Genomic DNA, 27,826 nt, shown 5'->3' with positions numbered 1-27,826 from the left:
GATGGCCATACCATGGATAACACCATCATGTTTGTGAGGGTCTTACCTTTCCATAGAGGGGTCATATTAGTTTTGTAGGCCAAACCGTCCGGCCGCTACAGACGTTGTCGTGAGGAGACCTGGTCTAACAAATAGAGCTGTAGCTCTTCCACTTCCCACCGCAGACACGGAAGGACAATATAGGCAGATGCGGTGGATGGAGTTGCAGCCCATGCAAAACAACAGATACACTATACATACAAAAGACTCTGGGCAGCCCTTCAAATGTGTGGATTTGTCTATTTCAGCCACACCCATTGCTGTCAGGAGTATAAAAGCTTTTGTCGGGAGCTTCACAACATTGGTTTCCATGGCCGCACACAAGCCTAAGATCACCATGCACAATGCCAAGCGTCGGCTGGAGGACGCCATTGGACTTTGGAGCAGTGGAAACGCGTTCTCTGGACCGATGAATCCTGCTTCACCATCTGGCAGCCCAACAGACGAATCTGAGTTTGGCAGGTGCCAGGAGAACGCTACCTGCCTCAATGCATAGTGCCAACTGTAAAGGTTGGTGGAGGAGGAATAATGGTCTGGAGCTGTTGTTCATGGTTCGGGCTAGGCCCCTGAGTTTCAGTGAAGGGACATCTTAACGCTACAGCATACAATGACATTCTAGACCATTCTGTGCTACTTTGTGGCAACAGTTTTGGGAAGGCCCTTTCCTGTTTCAGCATGACAACGCCCCCGTGCACAAATGTAGGTCTATACAGAAATAGTTTGTTGAGATAGGTGTGGAAGAACTTGACTGGACTGCACAGAGCCCTGACCTCAACCCCATTGAACACCTTTGGGATGAATTTGAATGCCAACTGCGAGCCAGGTCTATTCACCCAACACCAGTGCCCTACATCACTAATGCTCTTGTGGCTGAAAGGAAGCAAGTCCCCGCAGGAATGTTCCAACATCTAGTGGCAAGCCTTCCCAGAAGAATCAATAGACTCTTAAGGATTAATCAGAAGGTCTAAGTAAACACTGCGTTAAGCTTGTCCACCTACGACAATTGTTTCAGCATTCAACAATGTGATATATCACATTCATGATTCAACTTTACTTTTTAATTTTTTTTTTTTACATCAGAGCAACCTATGATACAACTAGGCGTTAGAGATTATGCTGCCACTTATCCTTCCCTATATTTTTCAAAATGAGCAACATAAAATTGTACTTACAAGTGTATAATAATCATAATCAAAAAATGTGAGTGGTATGAATTGTTCTCACCTGGTTCCTGTCATAGCAAATATGTGTGGGTCTTGCAAAAAAAAATGTTAATGTGGAATTATAATGATTAAATGCTTTTAAAAAGTTGCAAATGAGGTGTAGTTGGTCAGAACAACTCAATGTTCTGTAAACTCCCACGTGAATTTCACTCCCACACATAAACACAAGAGCCTTCAGCACTTTAGGGTTCTACTGTGCCATTACTCGTGAAAATAATGCGAACGCTTCAGTATTCTCTCTGTGTAGTTGTCCAGCAGCACTACAACCTTTTCATGGGCAAAGAGGGGAAAGCGTGACGTCTTAAACCACAACTCACAAAGAGAGAAGGAAAAGAGAGAATAAAATAGGAGGTTGCAGAGAAAGAGGATGGCGAGAGAAGAGAGGCAGCAGCAGATGGGTTCTACCTCTCGTTCAGGGGCTTTGGCTGAGTCTGGAGTGAGAGAGAGAGCAGGAGGGATGTTTCAGTGACTTTCAGCATATTTATAACATGCTTGTGACAAGTAGGCTAACCGAGGAGCCAATCTCACCCAGTCTCTGTTTACTCATGGGATTAAATTAAAAGAACACAGCATCCAATTTCACACCTGGCTTCCTTCAACGTAGCACTCCTCCAGCACAGTGTGACAGTCACCCACAGCACAACCTCTCGCCTCTCCCTTCCCACGTGTTCCTCGGAATTAGCAAACGGAGCGTGGAGAGAGAAAACCATGTCAGATTTCCAACGGAATGGAAGTTCATTTGCTTAGTGGGATTAGCGATATCGGGTTGAAGTAGTAAGCCGATCTCTTTTCCCAGAGATTTGAAAGAATAGAGACAATTTTGAGAGACGAATGTACTGATTACCAATTTCCACAGCTATCTTCCCTGCAAATATCTAGCTGATCAGTATAGGGGGGTACTTATTTCACAGCGGCTAATTACGTTACTTGGATAAAGGAAGCAATTAAAAGATAAACACCAGTAGGAGTTTGGTGACCTCTAACCTCTAAGAGCAGCTGTCTGTGTTATTTCTACATTTCCCCGCGTAATGGTACTTTAGTGGTACTGTGTACTTAGGTAGAGCAGAAATGTCAATACTATTTAGAAGATGTAAGATTTTCCCATACGTTACAGAGGGTCTACACAGCTGCTGAATGTACAGATATTTCTTTAAAGGATCTTTCAGGCAGCTGCCATACGGGTTCCTTACCAGAATGATCATAATGGTAACCCATACGTTACTTACAGACGTAAGATCTTAAGTTGAGCCAGTTTGCTCTTGGTGGAAAATAATCGGGCAGCAAAAAGAAATGTGAATGATTATGTGGATTATGATTAATGAACATTTTGGCAGGGGTTGTAAGGGAAAATCAAGTCTAAACTTTCTGAGCAGAAATGACAAACATTAGAAGCCTAACAAAACCTCCAATACACTACAGGTTTTAAATGTCCTGTGTTGCAGGAAAGTTCCCAGACTGATCAAATTAAAATCTGACATTTGCAGGGCTATGAAATGCAACCAGACATCATGCAGAGGTTGGATAAGGTCTCTTCTGTAGTTCTTAATTCCAACACATGGGGAAGAGAGAAGGCTGAGTAATCACCCTATTTGCATAATGTATGGCATTTACATGAATACTACAGTACAATTCACATTTACATGTATTTTCTATTCGGGAAGACACATTATCGTATTACTACTACATGATGAGAGACAGAAAAGAGATGCCATTAAACCGCTGAGAGAAAGGTGAGCATTGTTTCCCATAATGGCCTCAATACTCCACAATCCCAGGAGACAGGATGTGGAGGAAGTCAGGCGTGTCAGACAAAGGCCCACCAACCCAATCCTCATTAAAAGATGATCCCACTTTTATTAAGAGCTTTATCACTGGATATCCTGTGGCTCAGATGTGTGTGTTTGTGTGTATGCGTGTCATTAGGTACCTGAGGAATCTTCTGGCACCATGTCCGATTAATGCCCACACAATGACAACGTGGTGTAAAGGCTGCTGGGGCAGGTCACAGTCCGATGGTAAAGAACCATTCTGACAGGGGGGTTCATATACACCGACAGGTGGGAAATGATCATAACATGCACTGCTAGTTAGGAAGCCTATAGCCTTTTCCACCTACAGTACAACCATATGCAACACAACAAAGATGATTAAATAATGGTAGCCAGGGGATCTGCAACCTGCATGCCTCTAAAATGTTGACGAGCGAAAAATACCTTCCACATTGAGAGCATCTTCATCTTTGAGCGATTGGCATTAATGAAAACTCTTTGACCATGTGTGTAACATGACTGTTTTTGACAAAGACTAAGACCTTTGCGAGCAGCTCCCCAGTGACCTGTGGGGGCCTATGGGGCCTTTTAGCCTGGGGCCACAAAACACCACTCACCAAACATGTTCCCAATGTGGCCATTCCTGGTCAGGGGCCGTAGCTCGTTCCTGCCCCAGGCGAAGCTCTTGTAGTTGTCCCAGGCAAACTTCATCATCTGAAACACAAAAACAGGGTTAAGAACACAGGCCAGTCACTAAACTGATGGCAAACCACCTGATTCACAACAACAGCCTTAATTAAACTGGAATGGTGGCCTGCAGCAATGTCAATGATGGATTATTGTTTTGCTGTGGATTTAAGACAGGCATGCAATTATCACACATAAAACACACAGGTAAACAATGCCATTGACAATACCCCAACTAACCCTGTTAAATCAAATTGAAAACAAGGTGGATCGCCATTCTCCTTCCAAAAACCTTCCAAGATCTCCTAAATTAAAAATAATCATGTTTTTTCCCACTGACCGAATTAAGGGGTTTAGGGTAGATTGGTATCTACAGAACAAAAAATGTGGATTTGTTTATTTATTTAACTAGGCAAGCCAGTTAAGAACAAATTCTTATTTACAATGACGGCCTACCCAGGCCAAACCCGGACGAAGCTGGGCCAATTGTGCGCCACCCTATGGCACTCCCAATCACGGCCGGATGTGATTCAGCCTGGATTCGAACCAGGGACTAAAGTGATGCCTCTCGCACTGAGGATGCAGTGACTTAGACCGCTGTGCCACTCAGGAGCCCAATTGAATGACGATGGCTGGAAGAGCCAATGCATCAATTTAATGTACAAAGTCAGGACTAGGCAGATACTGACAGCAGGCGAGGCAATGTTTCAGGCAATGTTCGCGTTTGTTTTCTCTTCTCTCGGAGGCGATAAACTTCGAGAGTATATTTGTTAATACGTACATTTTGTTTTGATGTTGAGTGAAGGCTATGCAAGTTCGTGCTCCTGTGTGGCTGTGGCTGAGCTTTTACTGGCCTTTCTGGAAACTATGTTGCAGACCTCCAGTACAATCACCTGGACGTCTGTCATAGCTTTTTTTCCCCCTGCGGTGAAATATAGTGTACTATCAACGAGGATAGGAATATTAGTAGCATATGATCTTCTGAATATGAATTGATCCTAAAAACACAAAAAGGGACACTTAAGCCCACTGCTATAAATGTAAATATTAAAACAAAAGCATAAATCCTACTTCCTGTAAATCTCCCACTGAGGAAATGAGCTAACCACCACACCACCCCAGCATGTCAGAATTTGATTTGGTGGACTGACACACCAGGAACAGTCTTTTTTTCCAGAGGCGGAGTGGTAATATGATGTGATTTACATCGTGAATACTGAATGAGTCTGTGGTCGTCTCCAGAGGTTAATTGAGAACAGGCTAGCAGCATCCATCTAAGCCCAAGACACACGTGCAACATATACTGACCCAAAATATAAACCGCAACATGTAAAGCGTCGGTGCCATGTTTCAGGAGCTGAAATAAAAGATCTCAGAAATGTTTCATGTGCACAAAAAGCTTATTTCTCTCAAATTTGGTGCACAAATGAGTCTATGAGAGAGTGTTCTCACATATAACAGCCAAAGCCTCCGTAACAGGGAGGGAAGACATTCTTCAGATCGAAAAGCACTAGCAACTGGTGACAAAAGGGGTCAAGGTTGAAGAAAGGAGCTTTTGGGCTGGAGCTACCTGGGCTGGTGAGTTACGGCAGTAATGGAGTCAGCGCGGCTTGCATCAGTGAAGGTCGGGCTTTCAGTGACCATGAGAGCAGAGTGAATGGTAGAAACAGGCAGAAACAACGACATCCTGCTTGGTGGCCTAATGCAGGTTCACACACACATGTACACAAACGCTTGCTCACCCATCCACATACACACACAGGGATGCGACAGTCACCACAGGTGAACACTCAGTGTCATTGTTGAGCCTTTGCGGAATAGCCGTGCCAGCCAATTTGAGTGGGCATCGTTTCAAAAGAAGCTTTCTCGCCTAGAGATATGCCGATATTAACGGCAATAATTTATGCAGGACCGCATCCAGTGAAAGTAAGGAACTAGCTTGAGACATGCTTTGGAGATTAGAATCAAGGATATTGATGGTGCAAATTTGTTTGCAAGGCAATAACTCTTCAGGCAGGGCCAGAAAGACGAGTCTAGGGGTTGGGTGCAAGAGAGGACACTAAAGTTTACATTACCAGACAAAATACTTCTCTCAGAGCAAAGGATTCGGGTTTCAGTTGAAATAGACTTTTTCTAAATGCTAGTCTGGCTCTACTCCCCAGGGATAGAAAGTTTGACATAAATACTGGGGTTTTGTAAACGTTTGGACTCTGTGTTAGCCTTATCTGGACTGGGGAAGCTCTGAAGTTAAAGCACAGAATAACTGAGTGTGTAGAGATTGCAGAATGCAATCTGTACAGAATGAGAAACGGCAGCAGGAAATATCCCAGAATAATGCAAACTTGCCAGATGCTGTGTTTTCTGATATCATTTCAATTGTAATATTCAGGTCCAGTGGCAGAGTAATCTACACGGAGATTGTCAAATGTACAGAATAATAGATAACGTGTTCACTCAGATAATTCCTCAAGAGTAGTTGGGCGCTGAATCCTCGTATCAAATATATTCCGAGTTAAAGCAGCAAGACTAGAGAGCGTTCCGCTTGTTTACTGGAACGTACAGGCATCACTCAAAGCCCCCTCCCTGATTCTTACTCCGCACTGTTCCCCCAGTGGCTCTAGCAGCCAGCTGGATGTGATGCTCCACTCAGACTGTAGATACAACACGGAGATCATTACTGATGGTTCCACACCAGCGCGGAGGAGGAGGACACCGGCCTGTATGATTATATCCCCTGACAATGTTGTGATCAGTAGGGCGGCGTGAGATGACCAGGGTCAGAGACCACCAGGATCACATGCCATGATCATCAGCAGCAGCAGACACACACACACACACACACACACACACACACACACACACACACACACACACACACACACACACACACACACACACACACACACACACACACACACACACACACACACACACACACACACACACACACACACACACACACACACACACACAATCAGAGACCACATCAATCGATAGCACCCACTACAGCCCTAGCACGCTTCCACCCAGGCAACCTTTCTAGGAGAGCAAATGGATGGGGGCAGACTGTTGCCAGGGGTAAATACGCTGGACATACGGCGCCTGTCGTAACTGCTCTTTGGCTCATTAATTGGCTGGTTGTTGGGCAAAGCAGTTCAATAGCAGCCAGTGATAAAAATGAATCACACATTTATCAGGATGCAATTTGCCAATTCCCTTCCTTGAGGTCGGAAGTCAACACTTTCCAACATGACTCTCGAGGATTTTCGCACGACAACACTCGACATGAAAAACAAGATGGCTTAGAGCGCTTCAGTGAATATGCTACCACCAAACAGATTCATCACAATCTCCTGGGAATGATGCAGTATCACCGGTTTTAATCGTAGCAAATACAACAACAATGATGAGCAAAGAAAATCATTACAGAGACATTTTTGTTTTCCTTCCATTACTGAGAAAACTCACCGTCTGATCATTTTGACGAAAGGCGCTGAAAGACTTTAGGTTTTCTAATCAAAACCAGCGGTAGATAAGCAGCAAACGCCACAAACACACCATGGGCCTGGTAGGGGGTCCATTTTAGGACACCCTCAGCCTCAAGGAGGGTTGACGATTGACACAAAATGGGGTTGAGGTTAGAGGCTGAGGGTGGCCTAAAATGGATACCATACTCTAGGTCACAACTACCCTCTCCTCTGTAAAGGGTTAAGAGAGCAGAGTATTGACCAGCAGGAAACACAACGAGCCCCTAGTGTGTAAACCACTACCCCTGGACCAGATGAAAATAAAGGGCAGCCATTAATAAACTGGCTGCTGGTCCACTTCAAGCCTATCAGCTCAGCACGGTTTCTCAGCAGGGGACATGCTGGCCTGTCTTCACTGTCTGCACTTGACAGACAGCATTGGCATGCTAGGAGGAAAACGGGCTTCTGTAATGGAGCAGGGCACATGAAGAGAAGGTGACAACGGGACCTTTAACCCTATGGTTGTTCCTGAAGTAAGGCTGGCACTGAAAAATGTCCTTAAAGCAAAATGATATGATTGTCCATATTAGGACAGCCTCAGTCCCAAAGACTATATACACCTTCTCTTCAATTTGTTCCAGTACGCACCAATCAACAGTCTGCTGTGCTGTTGCGGCTGCAGAGACAACATTTCGAGAGCTTGTGACTACAAGGTGCCATCTGCAAAAGGAAGATTCTGAGATAATTGGCTTTAAAGTTCCGAACCCTCATTAGTTTGAATGGTGTATTCTTTTACACTTCACAACATGAATTGGGGGTATTTAGAGTATTATTTAGGTAGAGAACATTGAACAGAACAAAGTTAAGTCAGTAACTCAGTTGTAGATAGAAACGTATAGTCCCAAGCTCTCGATTTGCCACCTTCTTAATAATCACCTATTTGCACAAACAAAAACTGTGAAGGTACGGGCACCCACACATTATTGGTAAAAGTGGAGCATATGTGTTTGTGCACTCTCCAAGGTGATTCACACCTTATCCTTATTATTAATTATTAATCATCACATTACAAAATAATGCTAGCAGAAAAACAAGCTTGAACGTTTGTATTGAGAGAGTCTGTAATGTCATGCACTATATGGAGTGGATTGGGAGCTTGGTGGTCATTAATATAGACCAGGTCTGTTGTGTTAGAATGGACATGCAACAGCAGCTCTGAACATAGCCTGTGTACCCCTGTAGCAGGGTTTTAACACACAGCTTAGCAGAAAACTTTTTTTACTGGATCCAATATAGAATGTTGCTATATAAAGTCATCCATATATTATCTGATTTTGGATAATGTATCCAAATGTATTCATTCCTAATGCTTCACTCAAAATACTCACATCAACTCAGCAAAAAAAAAAAAAACGGCCTCACTGTCAAATGCGTTCATTTTTAGATAAACTTAACGTGTAAATATTTGTATGAACATAACAAGACTCAACAACTGAGACATAGACTGAACAAGTTCGACAGATATGTGACTAACAGAAATGGAACAAAGGGGATGGTCAAAATCAAAAGTAACAGTCAGTGTCTGGTGTGGCCACCAGCTGCATTGAGTACTGCAGTGCATCTCCTCCTCATGGACTGCACCATATTTGCCAGTTCTTGCTGTGAGATGTTAACCCACTCTTCCACCAAGGCACCTGCAAGTTCTGGACATTTCTGGGGGGAATGGCCCTAGCCCTCCAACAGCTACCGGACGTGCTCATTGGGATTGAGATCCGGGCTCTTCGCTCGCCAATGCAGAACACTGACATTCCTGTCTTGCAGGAAATCACGCACAGAACGAGCAGTATTGCATTGTCATGCTGGAGGGTCATGTCAGGATGAGCCTGCACAAAGGGTACCACATGAGGGAGGAGGATGTCCTCCCTGTAACACACAGAGTTGAGATTGCCTGCAATGACAACAAGCTCAGTACGATGATGCCGTGACACACCGCCCTAGACCATGACGGACCTGATACCTCCAAATCGATCCTGCTCCAGAGTACAGGCCTCGGTGTAACGCTCATTCCTTTGTCGATAAACGCGGAATCTGACCATCATCCCTGGTGAGAGAAAACCGCGATTCGTCAGTGAAGAGCACTTTGCCAGTTCTGTCTGGTCCAGCGATGGTGGGTTTGTGCCCATAGGCGATGTTGTTGCCGGTGATGTCTGGTGAGGACCTGCCTTACAACAGGCCTACAAGCCCTCAGTCCAGCCTCTCTCAGCCTATTGCGGACAGTTTGAGCACTGATGGAGGGATTGTGCGTTCCTGGGGTAACTCGGGCAGTTGTTGTTGCCATCCTGTAACTGTCCCGCAGGTGTGATGTTCGGATGTATCGATCCTTTGCAGGTGTTGTTACACGTCGTCTGCCACTGCGAGGACGATAAGCTGTCCGGCCTGTCTCCCTGTAGCTCTGTCTTAGGCATTTCACAGTACGGACATTGCAATTTATTGCCCTGGCCACATCTGCAGTCCTCATGCCTCCTTGCAGCATGCCTAAGGCACGTTCACACAGATGAGCAGGGACCCTGGGCATCTTTCTTTTGGTGTTTTTCATAGTCAGTTGAAAGACCTCTTTAGTGTCCTAAGTTTTCACAACTGTGACCTTAATTGCCTGCCCTCTGGTAAGCTGTTAGTGTCTTAACGACCGTTCCACAGGTGCACGTTCATTAATTGTTTATGGCTCATTGAACAAGCATGGGAAACAGTGTTTAAACCCTTTACAATGAAGATCTGTGAAGTTATTTGGATTTTTACAAATGTTCTTTTAAAGACAGGGTCCTGAAAAAGTGACGTTTCTTTTTTGTTGAGTTTACATCCCATTACACACAAAGAGATTAGGAAAACTGTATCAAGCATATTTGGACTAAAGAGAGCTTTTATTTTTGATTGGAGAAGCAGTGCATCACGTTGGAAATGTATCAACTGCGTTGAATGTAATTCTTAGAAACCCAAATGGTGCTTCCAGCGTGGATTGGATCACTGAGCTGGTGCATAACAAACACGTTATCAAACACATGGCATCGCAAGCTGTGCAGGGACCAACATGTGTACAGTCTCCCAAAAGAGGTAGAGAGAGAAAGCCCGGGCTTCGTTTGGCAAGCCGCAACGCTATGTCGCCTTTTCCGGATTTCCAGATCTCCCGCTTAGCCAGCACAGTGAGGGTCCTCGCAATGATATTTAATCGATACCTCCATGGTTATGTGAGACCCTTCAAAGTGCCTACTCTTGAATTATAAATCCCTCCGCATCGCAAAGACTGAAAGAGGGAAAACATTTGACAGGCATTCAGTACCCAACTACAGAGAGTTAGCCTGTATGGAACGATGGAGATGGAGGGAGGGCTACATCAATTAGCAGGATGGCTAAAACTTCTTCTTTGGCAGAGGGTAAGAGTGTAGGAAAGGAAGGAAAACGTACAGTATGGTACATCCGGCAGTATTCGTCGGTGTGAAAGCGGTAAGGCGAGAGAGAGAAGATGGAAGGCGGGAGTGAGGGAAGACGCATAGACTGATTAAAGAGGGGAAAACTGAACTAACAGCCATCCAGGAGTCAGTGAGGGAAGAGGAGCTTTTTTAGGGAGCAGAAGGTACTGACACTTGTGTAAACACCTGCTATTGCTGACAGAAAGACACAAATCAGGAATATTATTAATATAGCATAGGAAACTGACAGAGAGACAGGAATCAGGAATATTATTAATATAGCATAGGAAACTGACAGAGAGACAGGAATCAGGAATATTATTAATATAGCATAGGAAACTGACAGAAAGACAGGAATCAGGAATATTATATATATAGCATAGGAAACTGACAGAAAGACCAGAATCAGGAATATTATTAATATAGCATAGGAAACTGACAGAGAGACAGGAATCAGGAATATTATTAATATAGCATAGGAAACTGACAGAGAGACAGGAATCAGGAATATTATTAATATAGCATAGGAAACTGACAGAGAGACAGGAATCAGGAATATTATTAATATAGCATAGGAAACTGACAGAGAGACAGGAATCAGGAATATTATTAATATAGCATAGGAAACTGACAGAGAGACAGGAATCAGGAATATTATTAATATAGCATAGGAAACTGACAGAGAGACAGGAATCAGGAATATTATTAATATAGCATAGGAAACTGACAGAGAGACAGGAATCAGGAATATTATTAATATAGCATAGGAAACTGACAGAAAGACCGGAATCAGGAATATTATTAATATAGCATAGGAAACTGACAGAAAGACCGGAATCAGGAATATTATTAATATAGCATAGGAAACTGACAGAAAGCTTTCCAGATCACACTTTTAAAGGTTATCAACCCTTTAATGGCACTGCATTCCTTAAAAATCACGTTCCTGGAAATCCCAGGTATATGCATACTGATTGCCGAATAAGGACACGCACAGAGACACCATTTTTTACACCCATGATAACAGAGAATAGAGAGTGAACAAGACATTTTTCATATGGAAGAGAATAAGGATACTGTGGGGGCTAAAATAGCTCCCACCTCACCTCCATGCAGTTACAATTGTCTAATGCTTCAAGAGGGGTTTGCCTTCACCATCAGGCCCAACATCTGAGGTGAAAATTATAGTGAAGCGTAAACCCAACCTGCACTGCTCTCCTGTCTACCCCATACCTTCCACAAACCATTCTGCCCAGCAACAGGGTAGACTTGTTTGATATGAAAAGCAATGGTCTGTGAATGGCCACGGTCTGAGCGCTTGAGCCACAGTCCATGTACAAGTACATACAGTCCAGAATGCTCAGTCGGTTGGAGCATGTTGCTGGAGGAGACATCAAGGTTGTCCGTTACACATTCCCACCTCACACATGTCGTAATAACACTTGCTACGTGATAACCAAGTCATTTGTAGATACATGTACATGAGATGAACACGAGAAGTAACAAGTGGGTTCTCAGGGGATGAATAAAGGAAGGAATAAGTGCTAGCCTATTCTACACTGGTGCACACAAGACAGCTTCAGTCAGGCAATCATCTATCCAACGTCTTAATCCTCCATCTCCTACAAAGCTGTCGATCAAACCATCATCCGCTCTCCCTCCCGGTAAGAACGGTACAGTTCCCATCCCATCTCATTTGGACCCCCACTGCTCCCAGGGGGAATGCTGCATTATTCCCCCCCCAAAAAAAAAAGAGATGAGAAAAATTCCCAGACGTATCAATCGCCACTCTGACATGTCGGGCTTCTAGCCATACATCCTCATTTGGAGGGAAATGCGAGAATGGGGGGGGGGGGGGACAGTGCATGTGCATTATTGGAAGCTTGAAATAGTTAAACAAAAGAGTGTGAAATATGGAGATTCATTGTGTTTCTTCACACACACACACACACACACACACACACACACACACACACACACACACACACACACACACACACACACACACACACACACACACACACACACACACACACACACACACACACACACACACACACACACACACAACCCATCACAGCTCCGTGTGCAAGGCAGCCATTTAGGATTCACTTGCTTTAATCACACTCAAGTGCTGAACAGACAGTATTCAAATCCTGACAAGGCCGTGCACAATGAGAGGGACTCATCTCTGAAGACTCCAATGCCAAGCTACCCTGACTTGAGCAGTATCTGTCTCTGACTTGAGCAGTATCAGTCTCTCTCTGTCTGTCTGTGTATCTTTCTATCTAGTTGATACTGGTTCTACCATGGTTTTATCTCTCTCTCTCTCATTTTGTCTCTATCTCTCATACGCTATTTGTCCCTCTCTCTCTCTCTGGTTCTCTCTCACCAATAACTTACTTTGACGGACTAAGAGCTGGGAAATCCATTCCTCCAAACCCCTACCACACATTGTGAGTGACAAGGAAACTGCATTCAAGATGATGTATATAAACATTACACTTCTACTAAGAGATGGATTGTATTTAAACTGAACGAGGTGTAAGCCAAGGGCCTCCTCTGGGTCCCAGCACAGATGGCGTGTTAACCTCTATCTCCACGGGGCCCTCGGGAGCCTAACAGTCCCACTGTGTCTAAAGAGTACCATTAAGAATTATAGAGCTGGCCCTACAGTGTAGAAGACTGAGCACACACACACACATACTGAACACACACAGGGCAATACGCCCTCCAGTGGATTAGATAGACAGACAGAGACACAGAGACACAGAAACACAGAGAGAAAACCATACGTCACCAAAAATGTATTAAAACGTATATAGACTTACACAGTCATTATGACACCTTCCTGAGGACGTCCTCCAACCTATCAGAGCTCTTGCAGCATGAACTGACATGTTGTCCACCCAATCAAAAGATCAGATAATTAATATAGTACTGAAAGCATAAGCTACAGCCAGCTAGCACTGCAGTGCACAAATCTGGTGAGTAGTTAACTCAAAGAGAGAGAAAGACAATAGTTGAACCGTTTTCAACAAGTTAATTTCTTCAAAAATGAAGCAAATTTTTTCACTTTCAGTTTCACTTACTTAGCTAGCAAATGCAGCTAGCTAGTTTACCCTACTAAAACACCCTGCTCAAACAGAGGGATGCAATGTTAGCTAGCTGGCTATGATTATCCAACACTGGATCTCTTCCAAGTCAAGGTAAGCTTTTGGTTTTATTAATTTATTGCCACCGGGGCCCGCCGGTGTAACTGCTTACTGACTGTACACTGTAATGTTACTGCATGATTGTAGTGTGTTTACTAACATATTAGCTCTATTAGCTATGTTGACTAGGACGTTACTTTAGCTCATATGGGACAAAGACGTAGGCTGTGTTTAGCGGTTATGACATGGCTTGGATTAGAAAGGTTTTTTGGCCTGGTCACATACAGCTGATGTGTTGTGCATTGAAATCCACAAACGAAGGGAAAATGTGAGAGGGGGAGAGTGCATAGAGGAGAGAAGGAATACAACGTGGCTGCTATGAAAGTGAATTGCGTTTACGTGTGATCAGGGGTGTATTAATTCCGCCGATTCTGTTGAAAACGTTTCTTAAACAGAAGCAAACGATACAGGGATAAAAAATACCAAAAGTTGTCCATAGAAACTCTTGTTTGTCTGTCACCTACTGACAGCTACATATAGTGAGAGCAGAAGGGACACAGTACTACTGCGGTCTCTTGCCACTAGCAATGTGTGTGTGTGTGTATTGTTTATGTGTCTGTTTCTCCAAGAAACGCATAGAAACATATGTAGCACGCTATTACTGACACATGCAACACACACACACACACACACACACACACACACACACACACACACACACACACACACACACACACACACACACACACACACACACACACACACACACACACACACACACACACACACACACACACACACACACACTTCATCTCAATAAACACTGAAGCAGAATAACTCTGAATAACCTTTTGTTCAAATACAGTACTATGTATGCAGTTATAATACTAGCCTAAATACAGTAGGTGTGTGTACGTAGGTGTTTATGCAAATCCCTTCCCTCCCATGCGTCTGTGCGTGTGTCTCTATGGTTGCGTTTACACAGGCTAATTGGTCTTTTGACTAATCAGATCAGCTCTGAAAAAGATCTGATGTGATTGGTCAAAAGACCAATTAGTGGAAAAAAGATCAGAATTGGGATGCCTGTGTGAACGCAGCCAATGTGCATTTGTGCAAAAAAAATTGCCATCCAGAGCCTGCAAAAATACTTTAAACAGTCCCCAACCAAGTAGTATTATACCGTTCAATGTTGACCACAAAGCCTCAGACAAAAAGGATCATTTCACACCACATTCAGTAAGAAGGGGACCCCATAAATATTCATATAGCGCGCCTCCAAGAGCTCGCTGCTGTCCGCCTTCCCTCCAGACACGCTGTGTAATGCAATTGTTATGTTTGTGCCACGAGCGGGTAAGTGTCTCTTTAATCTGAGAAGGGCAGGGAGGATCATAGGTAATAAATAACCCCTCCACCCTGGCGTGGCAGCTCCAGACATGAGGCCTTAACGAGGTGCTGCCTCATCACCTGGAGGGGGCGGAAAAGGGGGAGCCGATGGGGACCTCTTGGCAGAGAATGCACCGCGTCAGCTCCACAGCTCTTCACACCCTACCTTTCCCCTCCTTCTCACCACTCCCCTCACCAACTACTACTGGCTCCTACATCAGTGAGGAGCCATTTCCTCGGCTCGCCTACTGTAGCAGGACCCTGAAGGCCACCGGAGGGGTCGAACTCAGCCGCCCAACTCAGCACAATCCTGCGGGCGGTTATCACAAGCCGATAATAAAGGAGGCACCACGACAAGGGACAGCAGGATATACAGAGAGCTATAAAGTAGCTAGTTCAACTAGAAATAACGTCTGTCTGCTAGTTCCACTTGGCTTGACTACTGAACAACTGAACACAGCCCTAATGGCAATTAGAGGGAGCGATTTGTTTGAGTCATACGGGTATATATTCAATGGAATAAAAAGAGTGTGACACAATGTTTGTTTGGGTAAATGTATTGAAATTCTAATGGTTGAGATGGCTCTGCATCTGACAAAAGGGATGCTGGGAAATGCACAGCGTGCTTGGAAATAATTTACCTTGTCAAATGGTGTTAATAGAGAGCATGTATTCAATACAGAATGTTGAAAACCTTTCTCCTTTGGCCGTAATGCTATGTTTACAGTAATTGCATACTTGGAACATAATAGATTTTTCTTGCCATGGAAACATTTTGCCATCTCTTACAAGCACAACTAATTAAAAGTACATGGTCCTTGGTTTTCCCCGTCCAATTCCTAGAGTACTTACTTTGAAATATTATCATTCGCCTTATTAATCAAAAACAGGGTGGAACATTTTTGCACATAAAAAAAAAATGAAATCACTTTGAAACCATTAAATCAGTCCTTCCACTGAGTATTCTCTCTCTACACACACACACACACACACACACACACACACACACACACACACACACACACACACACACACACACACACACACACACACACACACACACACACACACACACACACACACACACACACACACACACACACACACACACACACAAGAGAATCTATTCGTTTATATCAAATTACTGCATCTTGTGTTCCTGTCCATGTAAAAAGGATAAAACAGCCTAATGAGCAATTTGAGGATTCAAGATCGACTATGAGGGGACTCTCCTCTGTGTGTGTGTGTGTGTGTGTGTGTGTGTGTGTGTGTGTGTGTGTGTGTGTGTGTGTGTGTGTGTGTGTGTGTGTGTGTGTGTGTGTGTGTGTGTGTGTGTGTGTGTGTGTGTGTGTGTGTGTGTGTGTGTGTGAGTGCTCGCCAGCCTCTGTGTGCGTGCATGTGTTTGCCTGCCTGTCTGCTCGTCTCTACCTCTCTCCAGCAGAGAACTTTACCCACTTTGCTTCCAATCAGATCATTAGGAGAGTATGCATGGCCTGGGCCAAGAGGCCTCCAGAGTCTACAGACGTTAAATCTCCATGAAAGATTCATGCCGGGAGAGTAAAATAGCCACAAACAGCCTATTTAAATGGCTGGTTTGGGGTCCTGGGCCCTAGTTATGGTGCTGACCCGGGTTTCGGTCTGCTTAAATGCCCCCATTAGACATCATAGGGGAGCAATGAGGAGAGAAAGAGAAAGGCACAATGAAGCTCTGTCTGATATATACAACAGCCATGCTTATTTTAAGAGCAATAATCATTCAGTAATAAGTCCTTGTATTAAAGGCAATGACTAGGTGTAATGATATTTAGTCCAACTGGTAATTGAGGCGTTTGTTATATCTTCCCTTTGATGTGACTGGCGTATATTTGCCCTCTGGCATGCTTTAGTTATCTCTGTGGAGTTCTGTGTGGGCCGAGCCCGCCACGTTCTGCCCGCAGGAGCATGGAGGCGGCCCTGGCTGCCTCGCAGTGCCAGTCAGAGTGGGCAAAGAGCAGGCACAGGGGAGGCTGGGGAGATGGCAGGACAGGGGCCCAGGTTCCCTGGCCTGTTTGTTCATCAGTGTACCTCTAAACATGGTCAACTTGCACAATGGGCACCAGGCTGCTGGACAGAGTGGGCAGACCATCAACCACTAATGGGCATGGGGATGGAGAGAAGGGGGCAAGACTAGGGAGGGAGGTCCAGAGCCCTGAAGGCACAACAAAGCTGCAAGGGGACTTGGTGGTCATGGACAGTGATGGAACACGGAGATCAGGGATCAGCAGTATGTGTACTGGTGAGTGGGGACCCCTAGGGAAGGGGCCGTTGACCAGTGAGGCTAAATTCTATATGTGAGGGTAGAATTTCTGTAAATTCCCTGAAATGACTGTATTTGCGTAAACAAATGCTACTGGAATCCCAAAATCCACATGCTGATTTATTGGATTTAATATGCAGAGGCATCAACACAAACATCTTTCCTTTGGATTCTGTCTAAGCCGAGGGAGAAAGACAGTGCGGTAGTAGTGTGTAAGGTAAGACACTTCAGAATACAGTATATCATGGTTCAAGTTGACAAATGCACAAAGGTTGACAAATGCACAAAGCTAAAGTGAACTAGTCCGACTTTCGCTTCTCTTTTCCTTTTCTCCGGATCACCGGGCCCAATCGATAAGTGGCGTAAGAGAAGTTGATGAACTTTGAAGCGGTGGATGCCGGTGGAAGTCAAGTGCTAGCTCTCTGAAGTTCTCGGGGGGGAAAAAAAGCACTGTTCAAAAAAGGCCGCCGCCCACCCTCTCTTCTCCCCTCCCCTCACCTCCTCATCGTCCTGACTGCAGCTCTGAGACCTCCCTCCCTTACGGCAACGTAATAATAAAGCATACATCAAGGGGACGAGGTCCAGAATGTTGTGCTCGTGACAATAAATACAAAACCAATACCAAACTTGTATTATTTGAGCGAGGGAAGAGGAGGAGGGGATGGGGAAAAAAAGTGGTGATAGAAGGACACGCACGGAGGAGCGGAAAGTCATTTGTGAGCAAGAAATTGCCAATTTGAGTGTGCTGCCTGGGGATATGGTTCCTCTTTACGTTCCCATGGCATCGTGTTCTGTGGATAATGACAGTGAGAGGCCACGCTTATTAGAGCTCAATCCACCAACAACCCAGAACTTCAAAAGGAGTGTTTTTCATGAGGATCCACAGGTGTTTCTATCCTCTTACGGTAAACATTTTTTTTTTTTTTTTTTTGAGAAAGGTGGAATGCAGAGGTCTTGTTTTAAGGGAGAGAGAGACGTGCAAGGAGAGCAGTTTTACGTCTGGGAGGGTGGAGGGTGAGGAAACGCGATGCTGTTGATTGCCTTCCCAAATCAAGGTAATGCAAGGTGAACTGGTTCAAAAATGAGGAAGTCATCAAAATGGAACGCCTGCCTGTCTGTCATTCTGTCTCTCCTGCTCTCGGTCTGTTTGCCTGAGCAACTAGCTTTCTACCCTCCCTTACCTGTCTGAATATCACATAGCACATCACTACCCCAAACTGCCTCAACAATTCCACACCATCCATTCCACTTACCAAATGACAGAATTAATCGTTTCATCATGTTGACCAGCCGCCACAGTCTGACAGAAAGTCAAGTGACTGAGATTGTCAAGGGTATGACAAAACACCGCTTTTCCATTTTAGAGCAATCCACACAGGTCCTTCTATCAAAATCCAGTCAAATCGGTTGACAGATCTGAATTGGTTCAGCAATCTGTCAATCACCAGCCAAGCCCACGGTGAGGTGAAAGTGTGCCCATCAGGACTTCTACCAGACACAGTTGGCATCAGTCAGTGGGCTGTTTATACCCTATGCTGTGCCAGTTTAGCTCTTCAACCAACACGGTATGTGTCCACCATTGCTGACATCCCTAAATCAATATGAATTAGGACAGCCTTGGTACCAGGCCTTGGTGTGCTTTCCCCAAACATTTAGACTATAATCAATGTGCTCTGAAAGGCATATTTGACTAATGGTTTATTACTTTAACAGTGCCATCCTCTGAACAGGCTCTGATATTCTACCAGTCGGGTATAGAGCTAGCTTCAAAACACCTCCCTCCCTCACACAGTACATCAAACCCGAAGACAGCCCCTTTGAACTCTGTGGTGTCACCAGCCCAACCACTGCTTTTATCCCCCGAGAGAGAGAGAGAGAGAGAGAGAGAGAGAGAGAGAGAGAGAGAGAGAGAGAGAGAGAGAGAGAGAGAGAGAGAGAGAGAGAGAGAGAGAGAGAGAGAGAGAGAGAGAGAGAGAGAGAGAGAGAGAGAGAGAGAGAGAGAGAGAGAGAGAGAGAGAGAGAGGGGGAGAGCGAGAGAGAGGGGACTATGATAAGCCACTGCAAAGTCAACAGTCAACAGAGAGCACGCGTGTGGGTGCGTGTGGGTGCGTGTGGGTGCGTGTGGGTGCGTGTGGGTGCGTGACTTATCCTGGGAAATGGCAGAAAGTCGTGAACACTGCCATCACCTCTCAGTTTTACCTCATTATTACTGATGGCCCTTGATGGCATTTCCAAAGGAAACAGTGTCCTAGCTTCATCTCATGTAAGAAAAGCTAGCTCAGAAAAAAACACATTTCCCTGGTCAAATTGTTCTTGAAAACATTACATTTGCATATCAGAAAAGTTCCTACAATAAATCATTATAAAGAAAGGAGGGAATATATTCAGTCTACTGTATATATACATCGTTTTTTTTCCTCAGCGCGCACTGCACCCAGCCCACCACAGGAGTCGCTAGTGCGCAATGGGACAAGGACATCCCTGTCGGCCCAACCCTCCCCTAACCCAGACGACGCTGGGCCAATTGTGCGCCGCCACGTGTGTCTCCGGGTCGCGGCCGGCTGCGACAGAGCCTGGACTCGGACCCAGAATCTCTAGTGGCACAGCTAGCAGTGTGATGCAGTACCTTAGACCACTGTGCCACTTCAGAAGGCCTGGGTTGCTAATATAAGCCTCATTCCAGGAGGAGCTTTAATAATAGATGATGTCTTTGCTCAGTCAAGGTCTCTTATCAAGGAAACGCAGAGCCAGGTAAGTCATATTAATCATCTGTGCTAAAAAAATCTTTATGTGACTTTGTAGCCACACTACAACAGTCACTACAATATACAATCCCATTCTGCACGTATTCCTATGACATCTACAAATAGCAAAATGGCTCAAATAAAATGGACTCATGACCCATACCGTGGTTTTCAATGTACGACCCGAAAAAAATGATTTTGAATGGTCGCTGTGGAGATATTGATTGTTGAACTCTACAGGAGTTCGAAAACACGAAGAGAGGAAAATAGCTTTCTCGGCCTGTTCTGGCATTTCTTAAAATCAAGAGACGGATGGATACTGTTCACTCTCCATTCCACAGACCTAAATGGAGGAAATCTATGGGGTTCAATATTCCAGGGACTCTTAAACACCAAGCTGAAAGACATGTGATTGGCTGTTGAAACTGACCATATGCTGGCATATTGCTCCAGTTCTAGGGATTTTGTTTTTGTTTCTCGGTTAAGGAGCGCTAGCTAATTTAGCTCTGCTGCTACATTTACGAATGTGTGTATGTGTGTGTGTGTGTGTGTGTGTTGTGCTGATAGCGTCACTCTGCACGGTGGCTGCAGGTCATTTCTGGAGAGCAGTTCAATCATATACTTTTTATAAAAGAAATAGTGAACAACAATTAACCAAGGTGACCTGGATGCTACATCATAACCACAGTGGCGATTTGCAGCTTTAGAAACCACGCCACACACACACACACACACACACACACACACACACACACACACACACACACACACACACACACACACACACACACACACACACACACACACACACACACACACACACACACACACACACACACACACACACACACACAAAAACGTGGCTTCGTGGCCGATACATACAGTCGATCTGTAGAAATATAGATCTGTCCACCAACGTTTTGACCAGATAGTTGTCATCGGTTGGGCCACCGCTGGGGTTTCGTCGCACCATTGGTTGGTGTTACTGTAAGCCAACTAGGGCAATTGGTTATGGAGAAGATGGCCGAGACAGACGCCACTCTAATGACCTCTTTAATATTTCTATGGCCTGAAGGTGGCTCCTCCTCCACGTGGTCACCTTGGGAAGAATTGCCACCTCCCACTCACTCTGCAGTTGTTGTCATGGCATTAGATTGGAGGTTGGACAAACACTATTACAACCTTGGATTTAAAAAAATTAACTCAGCAGGTGTGTGAGAATAATCTTTGTCAATGTGAAAAGGAAAAGTGTCGGCTCTATCCTTCCAACACATTTAATTCCACCTGTATAGTGACAGTCTCTGACTCCCACACACAGGAAGGCAACAGGAAAGCAGTGAAGCTCAGAGCCACCGAACACAACAGAGTAGTCCGGGCCGCCAGGCTGAACCGCCGCCCAGTAAATGCGGCGAGAAAGTAGTTATCTGACGATAAACAGTTCCTTGGGAAGCCTACGGGCTGTTTTTGGATCTGTCCACTCCTGGACTCCTAAATTGTGATGTGATGGGGGAGTTGGAGAGAGCGGCAGAGTCACAGTTTGTATAATGCCTCTCAGAGTATGTCCATTACGGACGATCTGGAGAGACACAGAAGAGAAAAGAAAAATGGGGGAAAACATGCACGATCCACCATGGCAGTTTTGTAACATCACATTATTTGAGTCCCTCATGACCGTCTCTCAACTTCAATAGACTGTTCTCTCTCCTCCCCTCTTTGTTCCTCTCCAACCCTGTCCTTACCTCTCTGCTCTCCTCTCCCCTCCTATCCTCTCAACTTGATGTCTTTTTTTGGCAGACAGACTGTTACAGACCGGTTAAGGTGCATTTAGCCAAAGAGAGGTATTGAGGCCATGGCCAGCCCATAACTCTCCATCTGTTGTCTATGGGCTCTAATGGTTCTGGCACAGGGTGGACCAAGCTCAGACCAGGGCCCGTATTCACAAAGAGTCTCAGAGTAGGAGTGCTGATCTAGGATCAGTTTAGCCTTGTTGATCATAATGACTAAGATTGCACAGACAGGAAGGACCTGGTCTTAGATAAGCACTCCTACTCTTATTAAGAGAGTTTTTACAGTGACGAGAGTTGAAGGAGATTCGCGAGAGGTATACAAATATAAACAATGAGAATAGTCCTTTAACTGTAACTAGACAATTCTGTTGACACGGCCTTGCTTGGAGGGGTGCAACTGTTTCGCACTCACTTCCCCGACAGTTGCCCTCCTCCAAGCAGGGCCGTGTCAACAGAATTGTCTCGTTGAGGACAACGCGCCTACAGTAAAAATCGTAATAGCAGAGCAATACTTTTAAACAGCTGAAATGTGTAGCATTTTCCTTGTATTAAAGACTTGTTTCACTGAGTTTGTATCTGAAATAGCAGTAAAATCTACACCGTACCGAAGGTAATCTCAGAACAAAAGTGAGCAGGAATGTAACCATCAACTGCCCAGTGAATTAACAACTATTTGCTTTTTTTTTCATGTAATGAAAGCCCGACCTGACCGCGCCTGCTCCCGCTCTCCCTCTCTGGCGCTCGAGGGCGCCAGACTACCTATCATTACGCACAGTGACGGCAGCGACGACAAACGGATATCTGACGGCAGTCGATTCCAGGATCTCAGTGATGGTAAAAAGATATGGATGTTGGTGTGGTACCAGAGGTCAAAGGTGATGACATTAGGGAAGCTTACGTGCCTCCTAAACCATTCACCCATTTTCATTACTCCAGGTCATCTCTCCCATTACAGTATGTTACCTCCTCCTGTCAAATCGCCCAATGTTGATCTATGAGAATTATGGCTGTAGCCAATAACATCGATCAGATTGACCCTGAGAGACAGGACTGACTGACAGGACGTTGATTGGAAGTGAAACAACAGAAGACAGAAGCTCTGCTTTGTGGCCTGAAAGTCACTATGGGATTCATATTTTTCTCTCTAATTTCTTTCATTTCCCCCTTTCTTTCATTATCTCTCTCTCTGTTTCTGTCTCTTTCTGTTCATCTAAGTGCAGGGCAATATTGCATCAAGGCGCATCAGTATTCACATAAGGCCCTGATTGGCTGGGCTCGTGGATTGAGTTTGCGTTGATTTGACCCGGTGAAACACACATTGACAAGCGTAGAAAAGACAGCGAACACGGTCCTCTTCAGTCGCCTCGCCCTCACGCCTTCAGCCAAAGACATCCCCTTATCCCTCTCTCTGCTGGCAAACTGAAGAGGAAAAATGATTTAGATTCATAATTAATTTTTCCCATTAGCCTCACCCCTGTTCTGTGCACAAAAGCGTTTTCGAGCGAGGAGAGAGAGAAAGAGAGAGGAACATAGGGGGAGAGATCTCTCTCTAGTGTCCGCCAGCTTTTCATTTGAATCGTACATGAACCCAGGCCTCCCAATGTTAATCACGGTCCACATGTTTTCATCATCCTTCTGACTCTGACACTAAAACGATTTTCTTTGATTCCTGGGAAGGATAAAGAGAAAATGTGTGTGTGTGTGTGTGTGTGTGTGTGTGTGTGTGTGTGTGTGTGTGTGTGTGTGTGTGTGTGTGTGTGTGTGTGTGTGCGTGCGTGCGTGCGTGCGTGCGTGCGTGCGTGCGTGCGTGCGTGCGCTTGTGACAATTGGAAAGAGCACACTGAAGGACGCTGGCGGGAGGACCCAAACAAATAATTTCTATCAGGCACGTCAGAGTAGGCCTCGACGCCAAGGCCCTCTTCAGGAGGCAGGCAGAGGGGTCCTTGGAAATGAGGAACAAAGACTAGCCTGGCGTCATCAGCCTTTTCATTTCACCCCAAGACACGTGTGAAGAAAGTGCTTCGAAAAATGCTCCAAGTGCGGCGGAAAAGAGAGAAAGTCCCAGGAGAGAAACAAATATATAGATCCTTCACAGAAAAGAATGGATGGGAGGAGGGTAGGATGAGTAGAGCTCATGAAAGTGAAAGGCATAAAGAATGAGAGAGAAGAGAATACAGATGGCTAGATAAATAGATGTACTGTAAGAAATAGGTTGTTACAGTACGAGTTAGAGAAAGTCAGGATGAAACATCTCAATCTAATAGATATTAGTTGATTGAACCTGCCGGCGCGCCAGGTATCTTCTTGAACAACCCGTGTCTCACACATGCTGAGTTATAGCGGCACATACAGAGAGAGAGAGAAACACACACACACACACTTAAATCAGACACCAACACCCACACAGACACAGCCACACTAGCAGACACACACACACACACACACACACACACACACACACACACACACACACACACACACACACACACACACACACACACACACACACACACACACACACACACACACACACACACACACACACACACACACACACACACACACACTTAAATCAGACACCAACACCCACACAGACACAGCCACACTAGCAGACACACACACACACTTAAATCAGACACCAACACCCACACAGACACAGCCACACTAGCAGACACACACACACAGATGCACACAGACACCAACTTAAGTCACATCACCCCATGAATGCCCTGCGCCATTTAACGATTACAGCGCTAATTTCCCTACAGTTGTGGATATGGCGGTCGCCTCAGCACCAGTGGGAATCAAATCCAATTGAGTTACAGCCACATTTAATGCTGGATAGTCAGGAGGGAAGAAGAGAAAAAGAGAGAAAAGAAGGGGAGAGGAGAGACTGTACAGGGAGAAAAGAGAACAGGATAGGAGAGAAGGGGAGAGGAGAGACTGTACAGGGAGAAAAGAGAACAGGATAGGAGAGAAGGGGAGAGGAGAGACTGTACAGGGAGAAAAGAGAATAGGAGGATAGGAGAGAATAGGGAGAGGGGAGGGAGAGACTGTACAGGGAGAAAAGAGAACAGGATAGGAGAGAAGGGGAGAGGAGAGACTGTACAGGGGGAAAAGAGAACAGGATAGGAGAGAAGGGGAGAGGAGAGACTGTACAGGGAGAAAAGAGAACAGGATAGGAGAGAAGGGGAGAGGAGAGACTGTACAGGGGGAAAAGAGAACAGGATAGGAGAGAAGGGGAGAGGAGAGACTGTACAGGGAGAAAAGAGAACAGGATAGGAGAGAAGTATCATCCCCGGTAAAGTTTTCTGGTAAGCATTCCCATAGAGGAATCGATAAATTCCAAATAAAAGATGGCCTGCCTGAGCAGATGGGTATAACATGGTCCGTAAATAATAAAAAGATGGCTCCCAAGATGGCGGCATATGATTTAACACCTCTTTAATGGGAGGGAGATAAAGATGTCAGAGGAATTATATGGCGGGACGTTGGGACTGCTTTTTAGGCAAGGGGGTGTGGCGGGAGGGGAGGTGCAAGGCTAACTGTCACATGCTGAGGCACTATGGGTAATTTAGGAGCGGCTGGGTGATGCTGTGACACTGACTCTGCCTAAGGCACTTTAAGTCACAGAGAACTGTCGCAAAAGCCAATGAGAGAAATATTGTATAGAGGCAAGTCCCTTCACTAACCATAGAGTAGGGCTGTGGATCTGTAGGGCTCTGGATCTGTAGGGTTGTGGGTCTATAGGGCTGTGGGTCTGTAGGGCTCTGGATCTTTAGGGTTGTGGGTCTATAGGGCTGTGGGTCTGTAGGGCAGTGGCTCTGTAGGGCTGTGGATCTATAGGGCTCTGGATCTGTAAGGTTGTGGGTCTATAGGGCTGTGGGTCTGTAGGGCTCTGGATCTGTAGGGTTGTGGGTCTATAGGGCTGTGGGTCTGTAGGGCTGTGGGTCTGTAGGGCTCTGGATCTGTAGGGTTGTGGGTCTATAGGGCTGTGGCTCTGTAGGGCTGTGGCTCTGTAGGGCTCTGGATCTGTAGGGTTGTGGGTCTATAGGGCTGTGGGTCTGTAGGGCTGTGGATCTGTAGGGCTGTGGATCTGTAGGGCTGAGGGTCTGTAGGGCTCTGGATCTGTAGGGTTGTGGGTCTATAGGGCTGTGGGTCTGTAGGGCTCTGGATCTGTAGGGCTCTGGATCTGTAGGGTTGTGGGTCTATAGGGCTATGGATCTGTAGGGCTGTGGATCTGTAGGGCTGTGGGTCTATAGGGCTGTGGGTCTATAGGGCTGTGGGTCTATAGGGCTGTGGATCTGTAGGGCTGTGGATCTGTAAGGCTGTGGCTCTGTAGGGCTGTGGCTCTGTAGGGCTGTGGCTCTGTAGGGCTGTGGGTCTATTGGGCTGCGAGTCTCTAGGGCTGTGGCTCTGTAGGGCTGTGGCTCTGTAGGGCTGTGGATCTATAGGGCTGTGGATTTATAGGGCCGTGGCTCTGTAGGGCTGTGGATTTATAGGGCTGTGGATTTATAGGGCTGTGGATCTGTAGGGCTCTGGATCTGTAGGGCTCTGGATCTGTAGGGCTGTGGATGTAAAGGGCTGTGGGTCTATAGGGCTGTGGATTTATAAGGCTGTGGATTTATAGGGCTGTGGATTTATAGGGCTGTGGCTCTGTAGGGCTGTGGATTTATAGGGCTGTGGATTTATAGGGCTGTGGATCTGTAGGGCTCTGGATCTGTAGGGCTGTGGGATTTATAGGGCTGTGGATTTATAGGGCTGTGGATCTGTAGGGCTCTGGATCTGTAGGGCTGTGGGATTTATAGGGATGTGGATTTATAGGGCTATGGATCTGTAGGGCTCTGGATCTGTAGGGCTGTGGATCTGTAGGGCTCTGGATCTGTAGGGCTGTGGGTCTGTAGGGCTCTGGATCTGTAGGGCTGTGGATCTGTAGGGCTCTGGATCTGTAGGGCTGTGGATCTGTAGGGCTCTGTATCTGTAGGGCTGTGGGTCTATAGGGCTGTGGATCTGTAGACCCCATATTGCTGGGAGGTAGGGATACACAGCACAAAGGAATACAAAAACACAAGGCAAAAATAGATGGCTAGTACCAAACAGAATGACTGCAGGGTGAACACACATATGCACCTTACACACAAACACCTTCGTCATGGGTATTTGCTATGACTTCTATAGCCAAGGCAAGAGGTGGTTCAGAATGCACACAAGGGGCAACACAAACACACACAGAGCCCTGCGCTTGAAAACAAACCCTATTTCCAGTCTCTGCAGACCAATATATGAGTTAAAGCAGATGCCCAGTCAGTCACCACAATTCATCTTTACCGAGTTAGAGGTGGTCAGGGGCTCTAGACTGCCTGCCCCCTAACCTCTGGTCCTCCTTGGCCTCCAGTATGACTTACAGTGCTTTAAATGACTGTCTGGGGAGGAGGAAGAGAGAAGGAGTGTAGACATCATTGCAGCATTCCAAATGGCACCCTATTCCCTATATACATCAGTGCCCTACTTTTGACCAGAACCCTATCAGGCCCTGTCAAAAGTAGTGCACTATAATGGGAATAGGCTTCCATTTGAGACACAGGCAATCAGCCATTAAACAGATCCCTATCACAGGAGGGGGGGACATGTAACAAGCAAGGGGAACGCTGATCGTAACAAACAACAATAAATGGAAGGGAGGGTGAGTTGTGTTGGGGGGGGGCTGTGTGCATGCATGTGGGGTGGAGGGGGGGTCTATACTGTGTCTGTACAGACCCCAGACATGTATGACTGTTTACGTTCATGTGAGCGCGCATACACACCTCCCTGT

The 27,826-nt window shown here is 45.6% G+C and overlaps 1 protein-coding gene across 2 annotated transcripts in view; it reads right to left on the bottom strand.

The window, feature by feature from the left end:
* Window positions 1-27,826, bottom strand: part of LOC124005398 (mannosyl-oligosaccharide 1,2-alpha-mannosidase IA) — a 237,971-nt gene that overhangs the window by 124,078 nt on the left and 86,067 nt on the right. For both annotated transcript variants that reach the window (XM_046314620.1, XM_046314621.1), the window contains exon 2: window positions 3,649-3,745. In XM_046314620.1, the coding sequence (XP_046170576.1) occupies window positions 3,649-3,745 (97 nt within the window). The remainder of the gene's footprint in view (window positions 1-3,648; window positions 3,746-27,826) is intronic.

Source organism: Oncorhynchus gorbuscha, linkage group LG19 (genome assembly GCF_021184085.1).
Source record: "Oncorhynchus gorbuscha isolate QuinsamMale2020 ecotype Even-year linkage group LG19, OgorEven_v1.0, whole genome shotgun sequence".
NCBI lineage: Eukaryota > Metazoa > Chordata > Actinopteri > Salmoniformes > Salmonidae > Oncorhynchus > Oncorhynchus gorbuscha.
This window is presented reverse-complemented; position numbering and strand designations above follow the sequence as displayed.